Source organism: Saimiri boliviensis, chromosome 20, assembly GCF_048565385.1.
Source record: "Saimiri boliviensis isolate mSaiBol1 chromosome 20, mSaiBol1.pri, whole genome shotgun sequence".
In the NCBI taxonomy this organism is placed as follows: Eukaryota; Metazoa; Chordata; class Mammalia; order Primates; family Cebidae; genus Saimiri; species Saimiri boliviensis.
The window spans coordinates 14,779,632-14,794,106 of record NC_133468.1 but is presented as its reverse complement, the minus strand read 5'-3'; the positions used below and the strand labels follow the sequence as shown (position 1 = coordinate 14,794,106).

The 14,475-nt window shown below is 46.2% G+C and overlaps 1 protein-coding gene across 8 annotated transcripts in view; it reads left to right on the top strand.

Moving 5' to 3' along the window:
* Positions 1–4,388, top strand: part of WWC1 (WW and C2 domain containing 1) — a 187,031-nt gene extending 182,643 nt beyond the window's left edge. For 5 of the 8 annotated variants that reach the window (XM_074390374.1, XM_010346666.2, XM_074390376.1 and 2 more), the window contains 2 exons: positions 2,306–2,430; positions 3,571–4,388. In XM_074390374.1, the coding sequence (XP_074246475.1) occupies positions 2,306–2,430; positions 3,571–3,637 (192 nt within the window). In that variant the 3' untranslated portion in view covers positions 3,638–4,388. The remainder of the gene's footprint in view (positions 1–2,305; positions 2,431–3,570) is intronic. The other 3 variants (XM_074390375.1, XM_010346667.3, XM_010346669.3) reach the window with 1 other exon arrangement.
* Positions 4,389–14,475: the final 10,087 nt, after the last annotated feature.

Below are 14,475 nucleotides of genomic sequence, written 5' to 3'. Positions count from 1 at the left end.
TTTTTGTATTTTTAGTAGAGACGGGGTTTCACCATGTTGACCAGGATGGTCTCGATCTCTTCACCTCGTGACCCACCCGCCTCGGCGTCCCAAAGTACTGAGATTACAGGCTTGAGCCACCGTGCCCGGCCAGAGACAGGTTCTTACTCTGTTGCCCAGGCTGGAGTGTGGTGGCACAACCGCTCACTGCAACTTCCACCTCCCAGGCTCTATCAATCATCCCACCTGAGCCTCCTGAGTAGCTGAGATGACAAGTGCATACCAGTATACCTGGCTAATTTTTGTATTTTCTGTAGAGATGAGGTTTCACCTTGTTGCTCGGGCTGGTCTCTAACTCCTGGGCCCAAACAGTCTACCCACCTTGGACTCCCAAAGTGCTGGGATTACAGGCTTGAGCCAGTGTGCGTGGCGTGCGCTGCACTTTGACTGGTTTGCATGCAGGAGAAGTCCCTCACAGCATGAGACCTTCCAAAGGTGCTGGGGGCTACTACCCAGTGTGGAGGAAGGCAAGGGAACTCCCAGGGGAGAGCCGGGGAAAGGGCCATCTAGGGCGGGTAGCTCTGCAGCACGACGGGGAGTCTCGGGGTCAGAGAACTCCAAAGCCACAGCAGCAGACTGGAGTCTTTTATAGGCCCAGGGCGTATCTTATCTATGGCTAGCAAATGTCGGATACAGTTTCACAGGGTATGCAAAACACAAAGGTTGTATATTTCTTAAAAAACTGCTTATTTGAGCTATATTTAAAACAACTGGAAGGGTAAAAATTTGAGTTTGGCACTGCAGGCTTTTGAGCCAGCAGGTCCCAGACTATCATGAAGAAATAAATAATACAGTGCCAATATACAAGGGCCATTCTCTACTCTTTTATAAAAAATAATACCTGCCAGTCTGTGATCGCCACCCACGGCAAGAAAGACCTTTGCTAGTTCTCTCTGCACAAGGCCAGACTTGCTGAGAGCACCTTACACAGGGTGCCTACCTGAACGGTCAGGAGAGCCATCAGCTGAAATCTCAGCGCTCTGTGCAGGTGCTGATGCCCTAGGGCAGGAAGATGATGCTGGACTTCTTAGGCCTGGACTGATGTGGCAGCTTCAAACTGACTCTGGCAGTTCCAAAGTTGTAGAAAAGTTTATTTATTTCTTATTTATACCCTGTTTACTTACAAACAGCATTATAACAAGAGCATTGAGGGAAAATAGAAAATTGCAAGGCAATAAATAAATATATCCCAAACCTAAAGTAACCTAGTTATAGTTAGGTATTGTATTTATCTTTGAGCTTTCTGGTAGCCAAGGCAAAAAGAAATCAGAAAATAAGTGCCTATGTGCCCTGCCTTAGCACTTGATCTTAGTCAAAAGACTAAGAAGTCATACATGCCCTGACTTAAGAAAAACAAAGAAAACTTGAGCTTTCAAATAGTAAAAATAAAAGAAAATAAAAAAGTAACATCTATGCCTTCTAACAAAGAACCTTTGAAATTATGGCTTTATTTACCAAAGTTCTGTCTTTGTGCAATGGTTTCAAGTATATGGTAAGTGGATAGTTTAGAGTTGTCTGTGGTTTGTTCTCAAAAGTGTTTGCATAGGTTTACATTCAGAGGAAGGGGCATAGTGTTATACCCAAGCCTCTTAAGGACCACTGCATAGCTTGGGATTGGGTTTCTACCTCTTCTTAGTAGTCTGACATCAAAGAAATTTCTTTTTTTTTTTTTTTTTTTTTTTGAGATGGAGTCTCACTCTATTGCCCAGGCTGGCATGCAGTGGCGTGATCTCAGCTCACTGAACCCTCCACCAGGTTCAAGTGATTCTCCTGCCTCAGCCTCCTGAGGAGCTGGGATTATAGGCATGCAGCACCATGCCTGGCTAATTTTTGTATTTTTAGTAGAGATGAAGTGTCACCATGTTGGTCAGGCTGGTCTTGAACTCCTGACCTTGTGAGCCACCACGCCCAGCCAAAGAAATTTCTTACTACGCTGGAGCCTCAGTTCCCTGGGTAAAAGAGGTAATAGCGTCTATCTTCCTACGTGGCCTGAGGATTAGAGGTAGCGCACATTTCACCAGGCACCCCTCACCTCCTTACTTTCTCAGAGCCACACAGGTATTCAGTTCCCTGGCCCCAAAAATCTAGTCACTCAGATTATTTGAGCACTTCCCATTCTCATTCTGAATGAAGTGGATCCCACGTGGAGCAGGAGGGAGAATGCCTTCCCTACAGTAGCCTCCTCGGTTGTGATAGTGAGTTCTCCTTGGCTGCCCCTTTCTGGAGACCCCCTCCACTGACTCAGGGCCTTGCTTGCTTTGCCCAGCAGATGGACCGCGCAGAGCACAAGGGTGAGCTTCAGACAGACAAGATGATGAGGGCAGCTGCCAAGGATGTGCACAGGCTCCGAGGCCAGAGCTGTAAGGAGCCCCCAGAAGTGCAGTCTTTCAGGTAAACAGAGGGCCCCACAGCCCCCCTCTCCCTTTCTCAGCCAACCCACCGGCCTTAGCCTCTGTCTCTGGTCTTGCTGCTCCCACCCCTTGCTCACAGAGCACTGGCTTTCTCTGTAACCGACATTCATCCTCCGACAAGCCATCCCTGGCGATCCATGAGCTCTGCAGCGCCCTTCCCCTGGCTGTCTTTATCGGTCCCAAACAACTGAGCTAATTTGTTAGATCCTCTTGTTTAACGAATGAGCCGCCTGCTGCAGCCTTCCCTCATAGTGTTTTATTTTTTTATTTTTATTTTTATTAATTTTTTTTAAAGATGGGGTTTCACCACGATGGCCAGGCTGGTCTTGAACTCCTGACCTTAGGTGATCCACCCACCTCGGTCTCCCAAAGTGCTAGGATTACAGGCGTGAGCCACCGCGCCCGGCCCCTGGTAGTGTTTTCATCGCTGGTAATTGTGGAGGTTGATAAATAAGCCTGGGGATGATGGTTGCTCGCTGGGTGTCCCTGGCTTTGCCTGCCACCTGCTAGGATCTCAGGAAGGTGCTTTCTTGCGATGCTGGTCCCCAGTGTATCCTCGGAGGGCCCTGAGTGCCATTTGGCCTGGACCTCCCATTCACAGAGGGCCTTGCGTTTAGACTTCTAATGTCCTCTCAGGTACACATTTGTGTATGCGCTTTAAGGAAAAAAGGAAAAAAAAACTCCTTTGTGAAATACAAACATTTTAAATGTACAATAATTTGTACAACTGTCTTTGGGCATCTCTTAACTTTTTAACAAATTGAGAATCTAAAACAAACGTTGGAAGCGGCCCAAGGGTCCTTTGAAACTCTGAGAAGCCTCTGATTTGATTTGAACTAAGGGTCATTGTTCATGCTAATGGTCCTTTAAAGCAGTCGTTCTTAACCAGGAGTGATTTCTCCCCTTCCCTCTGGGACATTTGGCAATGAGCATACATTTTGGGTTGTCAGAACTGGAGGTCAAGGATACGGCTAGCATCTAGAGGGCAGAGGCTGAGGACATTGCTAAACGTTATGCAGTGATGTACAGGACAGCCCCCATGACAAAGAATTCTCCTGCCCAGAATCTCTGTAGAGTGAGGTTGAAAACCCCTGCTCTAAAGGGATGGCCTCTCTTATAGGGAGAAGATGGCGTTTTTCACCCGGCCTCGGATGAATATTCCAGCCCTCTCTGCAGATGACGTCTAATCGCCAGAAAAGTGTTTCCTTCGTTCTACTGACCAGGCTGTGAACATTGACTGTGGCTAAAGTTATTTATGTGGTGTTATATGAAGGTACTGAGTCACAAGTCCTCTAGTGTTCTTGTTGGTTTGAAGATGAACCGATTTTTTATTTTGGATCCTATTGTTATTATTAAAAACAAGAACAAAAACAAAACACACATAAAAAACCAGAAACAAACAAACAAAAAAAACCAGCATTAAAATGATAAGATTGTATAGTTTGTATATTTAGGAGTGTATTTTTGGGAAAGAAAATTTAAATGAACTAAAGCAGTATTGTGTTGCTGCTCTTCTTAAAATCCTTTAGATTTTTTTGTTTGTACAGCGCCACCTTTTAGAGGTCTTACTGCAATAAGAAGTAATGCCTGGGGGACGGGAATCCTAATAGGACGTCCCAAACTTGTCACAGAACAGCTAACTTTTCCTAGTTAACATATTTTGTACAATATTAAAAAAACAATGCACAGAAACCATTTGTGGGGTGGGATTCAGAGGTGCATCCACGAATCTTCGTGAGCTGTGACGTGTTTTTATGTGGCTGCCTGACACGGAGCGGGCGGTGTGATAGGCTGGGGGGCTAAGCAGCCCAGCCTATGTGCGTTTCAGGCCACGCAGGTCTCAGATGCCCAGTGAAGCCACTAACGTGAGTGCGGGGAGGGCTGTGGGGAGCTCCATTCAGTTTTATCTCCATCAATAAAGTGGCCTTTCCAAAAGAACCTCCTCGCGCTCCTTCTCTTCTCCACCCCTCACTTAGTCTGTGTCTCCCTGATTTTTGACTCTCCCCTTTTCAGTCATTTCTTTCCCACCCACCCCCCATCTAGGAAACATTGATGTTTTCTTTTGCCCACTCCTTTCATTTGCTCATGAAGTTTAAATGACTGTTCAGATCATTGGGAATCCACACCCCGAAGTTAGATTGGGGATGCTCTCTGCACTGTCTCCTTCTATGGAATTGCACCCCACCCAGTGAGAGATGACTTTACAGTTTCTTCCTATGAGCATCATTCCATGTCGTCCCCAGCTTGGGGATAGTAGGTCCTAGAGCTTATGTGTTTCATGCTGCTTATGTGTCCCGTATTCCGGCCCAGCTTAGAGCTTTGCAGGGTCTATTGCATCAACATCAGAAGTCAACCTCTAACAAATAGCAACAGGCACAAATCTCTTCCTCCTTCCTCTCTGACATTACCCTGTTGTACCACCCAGCAAAGCATGCTGCACCAGCTATATCAGAATCACCTGGGGCAGCCTATTAAAAATGCAGACTGTCGGGCCCCTCTCTAGACCCACTAAACTATCCTACCCACCCTGGGACGGTCCCCAATGCCAGTGTTTTACCTGTGTTCCCTCTGTAAGTCTTACGCATGCTGCAGTTTGAGATCTCCGCTGGTATAAAGTGAGTGAAGCCCAGGCAGAGACAGGCAAAACGGTGAGGCCAGCACCCTACCGGTGAGTCGCACAGGGAACGCTGAAGTTCATGGTCCTCTCCAGGCCACTGGGGACCCGGGGCAGTGATGGAGGGAGTGGTGCCACCTTCACTTGCTGCTGAGACTCTTCTCCCTCTCCCAGCACACTCCTTACCTGGCTGTCTCTCCTCATGTACAGTGACGGAGAATCTACTCTTCTTCCCCCTGTGGCTTCCAGGATCTTTGATAGCCAGTCCCCCCTGGATAGCTGGTATCCGGCCCAATTTCTCACTGCTGGCCTGGGGCTTCCTCCTGCCCCATGGCATCAATCTCTGATGTTCTCTCCTTCCACTGAATTCCATGGGACGCATTAAGGGTTGACTTTATAATGTCTTCCTATGTGTATCAATCAACATCTTCCCCAACTCACTTGTACCAGGTTGTAGAGCATGAGGACGGTCTCATGCTGCTCTGTGGCCCCCGTGCCTACACAGTTCTGAGTTTTCAGGAGGCTGCCCTCTTTGCTGACCCCGTGATCTTTTCTGCTAAGGGCACTGTCCACAGCAACGGGGCAGATGACCCAAGCTGGCTATAACTGACCCATCTCTTTGGCTCCCATGACTAGACCAAGGAGAGGCATGGGGCCAAGCCAAGCCATTCAGAACCCTTCTCTACCATTTTCCACTTACAGGTTAGAGATGAGAGTTTCTCTTGCAAAGCTCCAGCTTCATGGTGAGGAAGGAGACCCTTAATTCCCTTAAGCTTCTAAGAGCCCTTCCCCCTAGACTTCTATATTGCATTTCAATAGAAGTAAAGGCTGGCAGACCGGACACCACCCTTAATCACACTCCTATAGATCCCTGGCATGGTATGGAGGAATCTTTCCAGAAGGCACTGTTTTTGCTTAAACATGATCAAACCCCCACCTAGTCACGTGCCCCACACCTACTTCATGGATCAAGACCCTTTCACATGTAATTTCTAGAATTATAAGCCTTTAAAAGGGCAAGAATTTTCTTTGTCGAAGAGCTCAGTTGTTTGTATTTTCACCTGCTGCGGCTCCCAGCTGAGCAGCAGGTGAAAATACCTTAACTTCCTTCCCTGTCCGGTGTTTGAGAGGTTTGTCTGCAGCTGCTCCTGCTTCAATGGGGGCAATGGGATTGGAAAAATGAGGCCAACCTGCAAAGGGAAGCAGATGCCAGGGATGGAGACAGAATGGGGGTGTCCTGGGCATCTTGGAGCCTGAATTCATTTGTCCGAGAGGCAGCAGAAGACTGTATTTGCAGTCCATTTGGACTCAAAACTTTGAAGAGCACACGTGCTACGGAATTCCTTCTCAGTGACACATTCATCTGTGCTCAGTTCTCCCAGCAAGGGTCAGCCCCTCACACCCCTGCAGCATCAGCTGCTATGAAGTGGAGCTGTAAACACCCTCCCTGTGTATGGAGAAAGCTACATGGAGCAAATCCTCCCACCCGGAGAAGCGCATCTCAGAGTCACTTCAACTGTGAGGACATTTGTGGGGAGAACCAGACTGCCTCTGCCGAAGGCAAGAGTCTCTTCCAGTCATGGAGTTGAATTCTCTATAAACACTTCACCAGCAAACCACCATTCAGTTGTTTGCCTAGAGAGAAATTCAAAAAATAAATAAACGTTCACTTGTAATGGTGCATGTGTCCTTTCCAGAACCTTCAGGAAACAAAGCTGGGAAATGTAAAATGACCCCCTCAAGCTCACGTACATAATAAATGGCTATAGCTAGGATGCTGATCCCATCTTTCAACTGCAAAATCTGTTTTCTTTCAGCTCCAGCTTGTTTCACAGTGTGGCATTACCACACTGCACCACAGGAGGCCCTAATTGTAGGGCCTTAGAATCCTTGGTCTTGAAGAATGAAGTCACACATTCCTGTGGTTTCTCTGCATAGGGTAGGGAGAAAGGCAGGGTACCAGGATACTAGTCTGAAAAAAAAGACAGCAACCCTCACTGGCTCTGATTCTCCTGCTCCTAAAGGCAGTGGTTGCCTTTGAGTCCAGACCTTTTTGCAATATGCACACGAGCTTTCTGACTCTCAGCAAGGCTAAGGACCTAAGATTATTCCAGTTAACTATCGCCTGCCTTAGCAGGCTCCAGCCAGGCTGGCCTTTCTTTTTCTCCTTCCCACCACCAGCCCTTTGCAGTCCTAATTCCTTCTGCCTGGTGGACTCTTCCTCCACGTCTTCACACCGACTTTACATGGCCAGCTCCTTCTCACCCTTCAGGTTTCAGCTGAAGCCTCACCCTTCAAGATCCCTCTCCGCCCTGGAGGTAAGCTCTTAAAGCAGAAACCTCATTTGCCTTGTTTTTGTTAGGTCTGATGTAGAGCAGGTTCTTAACATTTGTGGAATGAATTGAATGAATGAATGTGATGAAAGGTCTGCCCCAAAGGTGTATTTGGTCTCTACACCTTTGTCATTCTAATCAGGAAGCCCCTGGGTAGAACAGGGGTACTAAAAGCTGGTTTTGACAGGCACCAGGGTACAGACCCTGCTCTGATGCAACTCAGGGCTTCATGCCCTGCCCCTAGACACACGTGTGACCCCACAGCATAAAGAAGCAGAAGTGATTGGGAGCTAACACACACATAACGTTTAAATTCTCTGAAGAGCCAGGCATCGTGGCTCATGTCTGTAATCCCAGCACTTTGGGAGGCTGAGGCAGAAGGACTGCTTGAGCCCAGGAGTTCAAGACTAGCCTAAGAAACGTAGTAAGACCCTGTCTCTACAAAAAGTAAAATTAAAGAAAAGAAAAGCTGAGTGTGGTGGCTCACACCTGTAATCCCAGCACTTTGGGAGGCTGAGGCTAGTGGATCACCTGAGGTCAGAAGTTCGAGACTAGCTTGGCCAACATAGTGAAACCTAAAATTTTTAGTAGTCTCTAAGAAAAGTACAAAATATTAGCCAGGTGTGGTGGCGGGTGCCTGTAATCCCAGCTACTAGGGAAGCTGAGGCAGGAGAACCACTTGAACCCTGTGCCCTTTATCACGTCGGGGTCACCGCCTAAGACGTGGGTCTCACCACCTGCAGAAGTCTGACCTGCAGACCCCGACTCGACTATGGATGATTGAATGCACTCTCGCACCATTACAGTGTTTCAAGTGGGCCAAGGATGGCCATTGGCTGCTTTCAGAGGGCAAAATGCAACCAATCTACTCAGACCCTCTGTCTGTCCACACATTTATTCCCTTAAGATTTTACAACAGAGGTTCTAAGTTAACATACTTGTGGATCATTAACATGGTTAAGAGAGTGGTTTTATGACTGATAAAAGCTTTAGGTTCTGGGCCCAGATTAAATGCTGTTAACAGGCAATTCCCCTTTGAACTCCCTCTGAGAGAGCCATCCAGCACAAAGTTAACATGAGTAAACAGAGTGGAGGCAAATAGGTATGGAGTAAACAGACTTAACTGGAAGAGCCTCGTCCCTATTTTCTTCCTAATTTAATGGACCTGCCGGCTGCCTTAGGCCTGCCCCAGTAAAACCTTTTGGCCTTCCAAAAGGTTTGAGACTAATCTATAACTTTTCCTAAATATTTGCTGTAATATTTTGCCAACCACCCCAAGTGAATAGCAGCAGAACCCAGGAGGCAGAGGTTGCAGTGAGCCGAGATTGTGTCATTGCACTCCAGCCTGGGCAACAGTCGAAACTCCATCTTAAAAAAAAAAGGCCAGGCATGCTGATGCACACCTGTGGTCCTAGCTACTAGAGAGGCTGACGTAGCAAGGATTCCAAGAGTTTGCGGCTGCAGTGAGCCATGATTATGCCTCCACACTCCAGCCTGAGCAATAGAGCAGGATCCTGTCTCAAAAAAAAAAAAAATTTTTTTTTGAAAAAAAGCTTATTTACCCTGGGATGGGTCCATTTCCTTTACCCTTGTATTCTTGTAACAGTTTTATTACTTAAATAGCTAATATTTACTGCAGAATATTTACACCAGAAGTATGACAAAGGGTGCATGAGGGTCATGGCAGCAAGGCTTTCCACTCATTTGACAGACGCAGGCTCTGATCTAAGGTCTGCTTATTTTATTTATTTATTTTTTTAAGATGGGGTTTCACCATGTTGGTCAGGCTGGTCTTGAACTCCCGACCTCAGGTGATCCACCCGCCTTGGCCTCCAAAGTGTTTGGATTACAGGCGTGAGCCACCACACCCAGCGGAGTGGGTCTGCTTATTTCTAGCTCACTTATCCTCACAGCAGTCCTATGATATAGGTACTATTATGATCATCCCTGTTTTACAGTTGAGGAAACTTACCCAGAAAGGTGACATTACATGCCCCAACCGATAATAAGTGATAGAACTGGGACTAAACCCAGTGTCTGCTCTTTAAGGCACATCTCTACAGTGACAAGTAAGTCATTTTCACACTTGTGTCCCCACATTTCCTCCCTAAAGATGGCATCTCAGGCGCGGTGGCTCATGCCTGCAATCCCAGCACTTTGGGAAGCTGAGGCAGGCAGATCACCAGGTCATGAGCTCGAGACCATCCTGACCAATGGTGAAACCCTGTCTCTATTAAACATACAAAAATTGGCTGGGCGCAGTGGCTCAAGCCTGTAATCGCAGCACTTTGGGAGGCCGAGGTGGGTGGGTCACGAGGTCACGAGATCAAGACCATCCTGGTCAACATGGTGAAACCCCGTCTCTACTAAAAAAAAAAAAAAAAAAAAAATACAAAAAAACTTAGCTGGGCATGGTGGCACGTGCCTGTAATCCCAGCTACTCAGGAGGCTGAGGCAGGAGAATTGCCTGAACCCAGGAGGCGGAGGTTGTGGTGAGCCGAGATCGCGCCATTGCACTCCAGCCTGGGTACCAAAAGTGAAACACTCTCAAAAAAAAAAAAAAAAAAAACCCACAAAAATTACGGCTGGGCGTGGTGGCTCACGCCTGTAAGCCAAGCACTTTGGAGGCCAAGGCGGGCAGATCACCTGAGGTCGGGAGTTCAAGACCAGCCTGACCAACATGGTGAAACCCCGTCTTAAAAAAAAAAAAAAAAAAAAATTAGCTGTGCGTAGTGGGGAGTGCCTGTAGTCCCAGCTACTCAGGAGACCGAGGCAGGAGAATCACTTGGACTAGGGAGTCAGAGATTGCAGGGGGCCGAGATCGCGCCATTGAACTTCAGCCTGGAGACAGATCAAGACTATCTCAAATAAAAAGTGATAAATAATGAAAACAAATTAGAACACTTGTACAGGGCCTTTCCATGAATGGAACTTGCAAAACTGGAAGTTTCTCTGAGTGAATCAGAGAGTGAGTGGCGAGTGAATGTGAAGGCCTAGAATATTACTGTACATTGCTATAAACTTTAAACATTGTACACTTAGGCTATGCCTGTGATCCCGGAAGAGGCAGGAGGATTACTTGAGCCTAGGAGTTCAAGATCAACCTGGGAAAACAGTGAGATTCCCATCTCTACAAAAATAGAAATAAAAACTAAGATGTTCTTTCTTCAGTAATAAATTATCCTTAGCTTACTATAACATTTTTACTTTATAAGTGTTCTATTTTTTTAACTTTTTGCCTCTTTTATAACACTCGTTTAAAACAAAACAGCGTAGATGTACAAAAACATTCTTATAGCCTTATTCTAGAGCTTTCTTTCCACTTTTAAAACTAAGACACAAACACATTCATGTGGTCCTACACAGGGTCAGACTCATCAAGATGTCACTAGGTGGTAGAAATGTTTCAGGTTCATTATAATCTTACGGTACCATGACCACATGGGCAGTTCATCACTGACCATACTGTAAACTTAGCTCCTGCTTCATTCCTGCTCATTCAATTAAGAAACAGTTTTAGGCTGGGTTCTGTGGCTCATGCCTGTAATCCCAGCACTTTGGAAGGCCGAGGCGGGTGGATCACGAGGTCAGGAGTTTGAGACCAGCCTGGCCAACGTGGTGAAAACTGTCTCTGCTAAAAATACAAAATTTAGCCAGGTGTGGTTGCACATGCCTGTAATTCCAGCTACTCAGGAGGCTGAGGCAGGAGAATTGATTGAACCTGGGAGGCAGAGATTGCAGTGAGCTGAGATTGTACCACTGCACTCCAGCCTGGGTGACAGAGTGAGACTCCATCTAAAAAAAAAAAAAAAAAAAAAATGTTTTTAGAGCAATACACTGTGTCAAGCACTGCTCTACATTGAGAAAGTGGCTCAGAGCAGTCTGAGGAATGTGAGGTATGCAAAATTGATTAGGCCCAGAGATGCAAGAGCATGAGACATCTGTCACATTCTCTGCACCCAGGCCTGGGGGTAATTGTTTAAAGGCATTTTGTTTTCTCTTTCCCTTACTGTAATTTCAGAGTTACTGATAAAATACCCACAATATTATCACAAGTTATACAATATGACCCTCACCTAGTATCTTCATGTTCCTGGGGTTTATGATACAAAGATCAATGTACAGACAATGGTAGCTTATGTTATTTTAATGAACCATTGTAAATTCTTGGTAAGCAACTTAGGAACTGCATCCTAACTTTTTCATCTTCTTCCTTTTTTTTTTCTTTCTTTTTTTTTTTTTTTTTTTGAGACGGTGTTTCACTCTTGTTACCCAGGCTGGAGTGCAATGGCGCCATCTCGGCTCACCGCAACCTCCGCCTCCTGGGTTCAGGCAATTCTCCTGCCTCAGCCTCCTGAGTAGTTGGGATTGCAGGCACGCACCACCATGCCCAGCTAACTTTTTGTATTTTTAGTAGAGACGGGGTTTCACCTTGTTGACCAGGATGGTCTCGATCTCTTGACCTCGTGACCCACCCGCCTCGGCCTCCCAAAGTGCTGGGATTACAGGCTTGAGCCACCGCACCCGGCTTTTTTTTTTTTTTTCTAAGATGGGGTTTCACCATGATGGCCAGGCTGGTCTTGAACTCCTGATCTCAGGTGATCTACCCACCTCGGCCTCCCAAAGTGCTAGGATTACAGGCGTGAGCCTCATCTTCTTCCTTTTTTAACCCACTTGTGACGGCTGCTAACGGGAGCATATATTCAGGGCAACTTGAATCCATGACTCCCAGGCAGTAGTCCTCAACCCTGGCCCAAATAGGCTCTCTACTTACATTAATTTTGCTCCAGTGTCTTCCTTTAGGTCAGTAAGATGAACGGTCTTCTCAACTGGGCTAGATGTACCTCAGGGTACAGGAAATCCTGTATAACTTACAAATTCCTATGTGCTCTCACTTTTGCCAGTCTCTCCACCTGGGCTAGTACCCATTCCCGCTCCCGCCCCGCCTCTTTTTTTGTTGTTGGGGGATTGCGAAGTTCTGTACCCTGAGGTGCATGTAGCACAGTTGGGAAGATCCTTCAAAGGGATCTGTGGGTCCAGATACATCAGGAGAATCCTGAATTTCTGTATACTCTTTTCTAAAATGGATTGGCCTGCAAACTTAGTTTTCCAATTCTCCTTTTACATCTCCCCTTCCACAAACAAAAGCATAGCACCCTTTCCATTGCCTGTAGTGGGTAGTGACTATCTGGGGCCTGTGTCATGCAGGTGGTGAAAAGAATTTACCAAGACTGTTGGAGGTAAAGAAAGGCAGATGTATTCGACAAAGCAGGAAAGTACATTGCAAGGATGCAACAGGCAAATCAGTAAGACAGGAGCTGACTTCCAGGAAACAAAGGCTTGCTGGGAATTTGATAGAGTGGTGCTTGGGCTGTGTTAAAGAGGACTTTGTGCAGTACTGATAATGCTGATTGCAGTGAGCTAACTTACATTTTTCTATCACCTGAGGTATCTGATAATAGCTGGGTGCAGGAAGATTGTGAGTTATTTGCACAGGAGGACTATGTATCCTGAACCATGAAGAAAGGTAGACTTATAGCTTATCTGCTTTTTCTTTTTGCTTTCCTTCATTCCCACCAGCCGGACTCCACCTCCCTAAATCAGGACTCCACATTGCCTGGGTGTAAACTAACAGGAATTGAACAAGGGGCACTTCAAGAATGTATTTTTTCCAGAGGGCATATCCTTGAGCACTAAACAAAGGCGGCTTAGCAAAATGATTGATTGCTTTTATTTCTTCCCTTACCTTGAAGATAGAGATCTATCTGCCTATCCCTTTCTCTCTCCACCAACTTGTCCATCCCTCCCTCCATCTTTCTCAGAATTTAGAAATAAGGTGTCAGAGTGATGGAACCACGCAGTGGATTCTTCCTGCCTGCTGCACAAACAAAATTGGCTCATGGACACTATGGTATTGCAATAAAGAAAGAGTTTAGTTGACACAAGTCTGGCCACACCACATAAGAGATGGAGTTATGGCCGGGCGTGGTGACTCATGCCTGTAATCCAAGCACTTTGGAGGCCAAGGCAGGTGGATCACCTGAGGTCAGGAGTTCAAGACCAGCCTGACCAACGTGGTAGATCCCCATCTTTAAAAAAAGAAGAAAAAAAAAAGAGAGATGGAGTTATTACTCAAATCAACCTCCCCGAAGGCTCCTAAGTTAGAGGTTCTTCAAAGATAGTTTGCTGGGCAGTGGGGTAGGGTAGGGGCATGCTGATTGGCTCAGTTGGAGATGAAATCATAAGAAATCGAAGCTGCCTCTTGTGCTGAGTCAGTTCCTGGTTAGGGGCCACAGGACTGGCTGGTGGGGCCAGGTGGGGCCACCCAACTCAAGATACTCTACCACACTGCCTTCCTGGCAATTAAAACTACTTGAGATTGTTGCCCTTTTTTTGGTCTATTTTATCTCTCCTCTCTAAAATGTAGCTGCCATAAAAGAGGAGATTTTGTCTGTTTTGCTCTCTTTGTGGCCCCAGAGCCTGTCTGCAAGAGTTATTATGGAAGCTGCAAATCTGACCTCCAGAATGACGGGTGACAATTATTTAGAATTCAAGCCCCTCTCATCCTCATAGCTTTGTTACCTTGCATTCGTTTTACAAGAACAGTTCGATTTGGAGGAAGGGCTATTATCATTTTAACTATAAACTAAATTTTCCCCCAAGTTAGCTTGGCCCACACCCAGAAATGAGCAAAGACAGATCACCTGTGAGGCTACAAGCAAGATGTCAAATATCTCTTACTGTCATAATTTTGCAAAGGCCTTTTCAGGAACGTGTACAGTAGTCCCCCCCAACCCCATGTGTGGTTTAGCTACCCATTGTCAACCACATTCCAAAGATATTAAGTGGAAAATGACCACTTCATAGGTTTCAACAACCCACTCAAAAATAACCAATTCATAGGTTTTTAATTGCACGCCATTTCTTGGTAGCATGATGAAATCTCCACTGTCCCATTCTGTCTTGCCCAGGATGTGAATCCTCCCCTGGTACAGCAAACCCATACTGTCTACACTCCCCATCCGTTAGTTACTTCGTAGCCTTCTGAATTACTGGATTGAAAAAACATAGTATATAT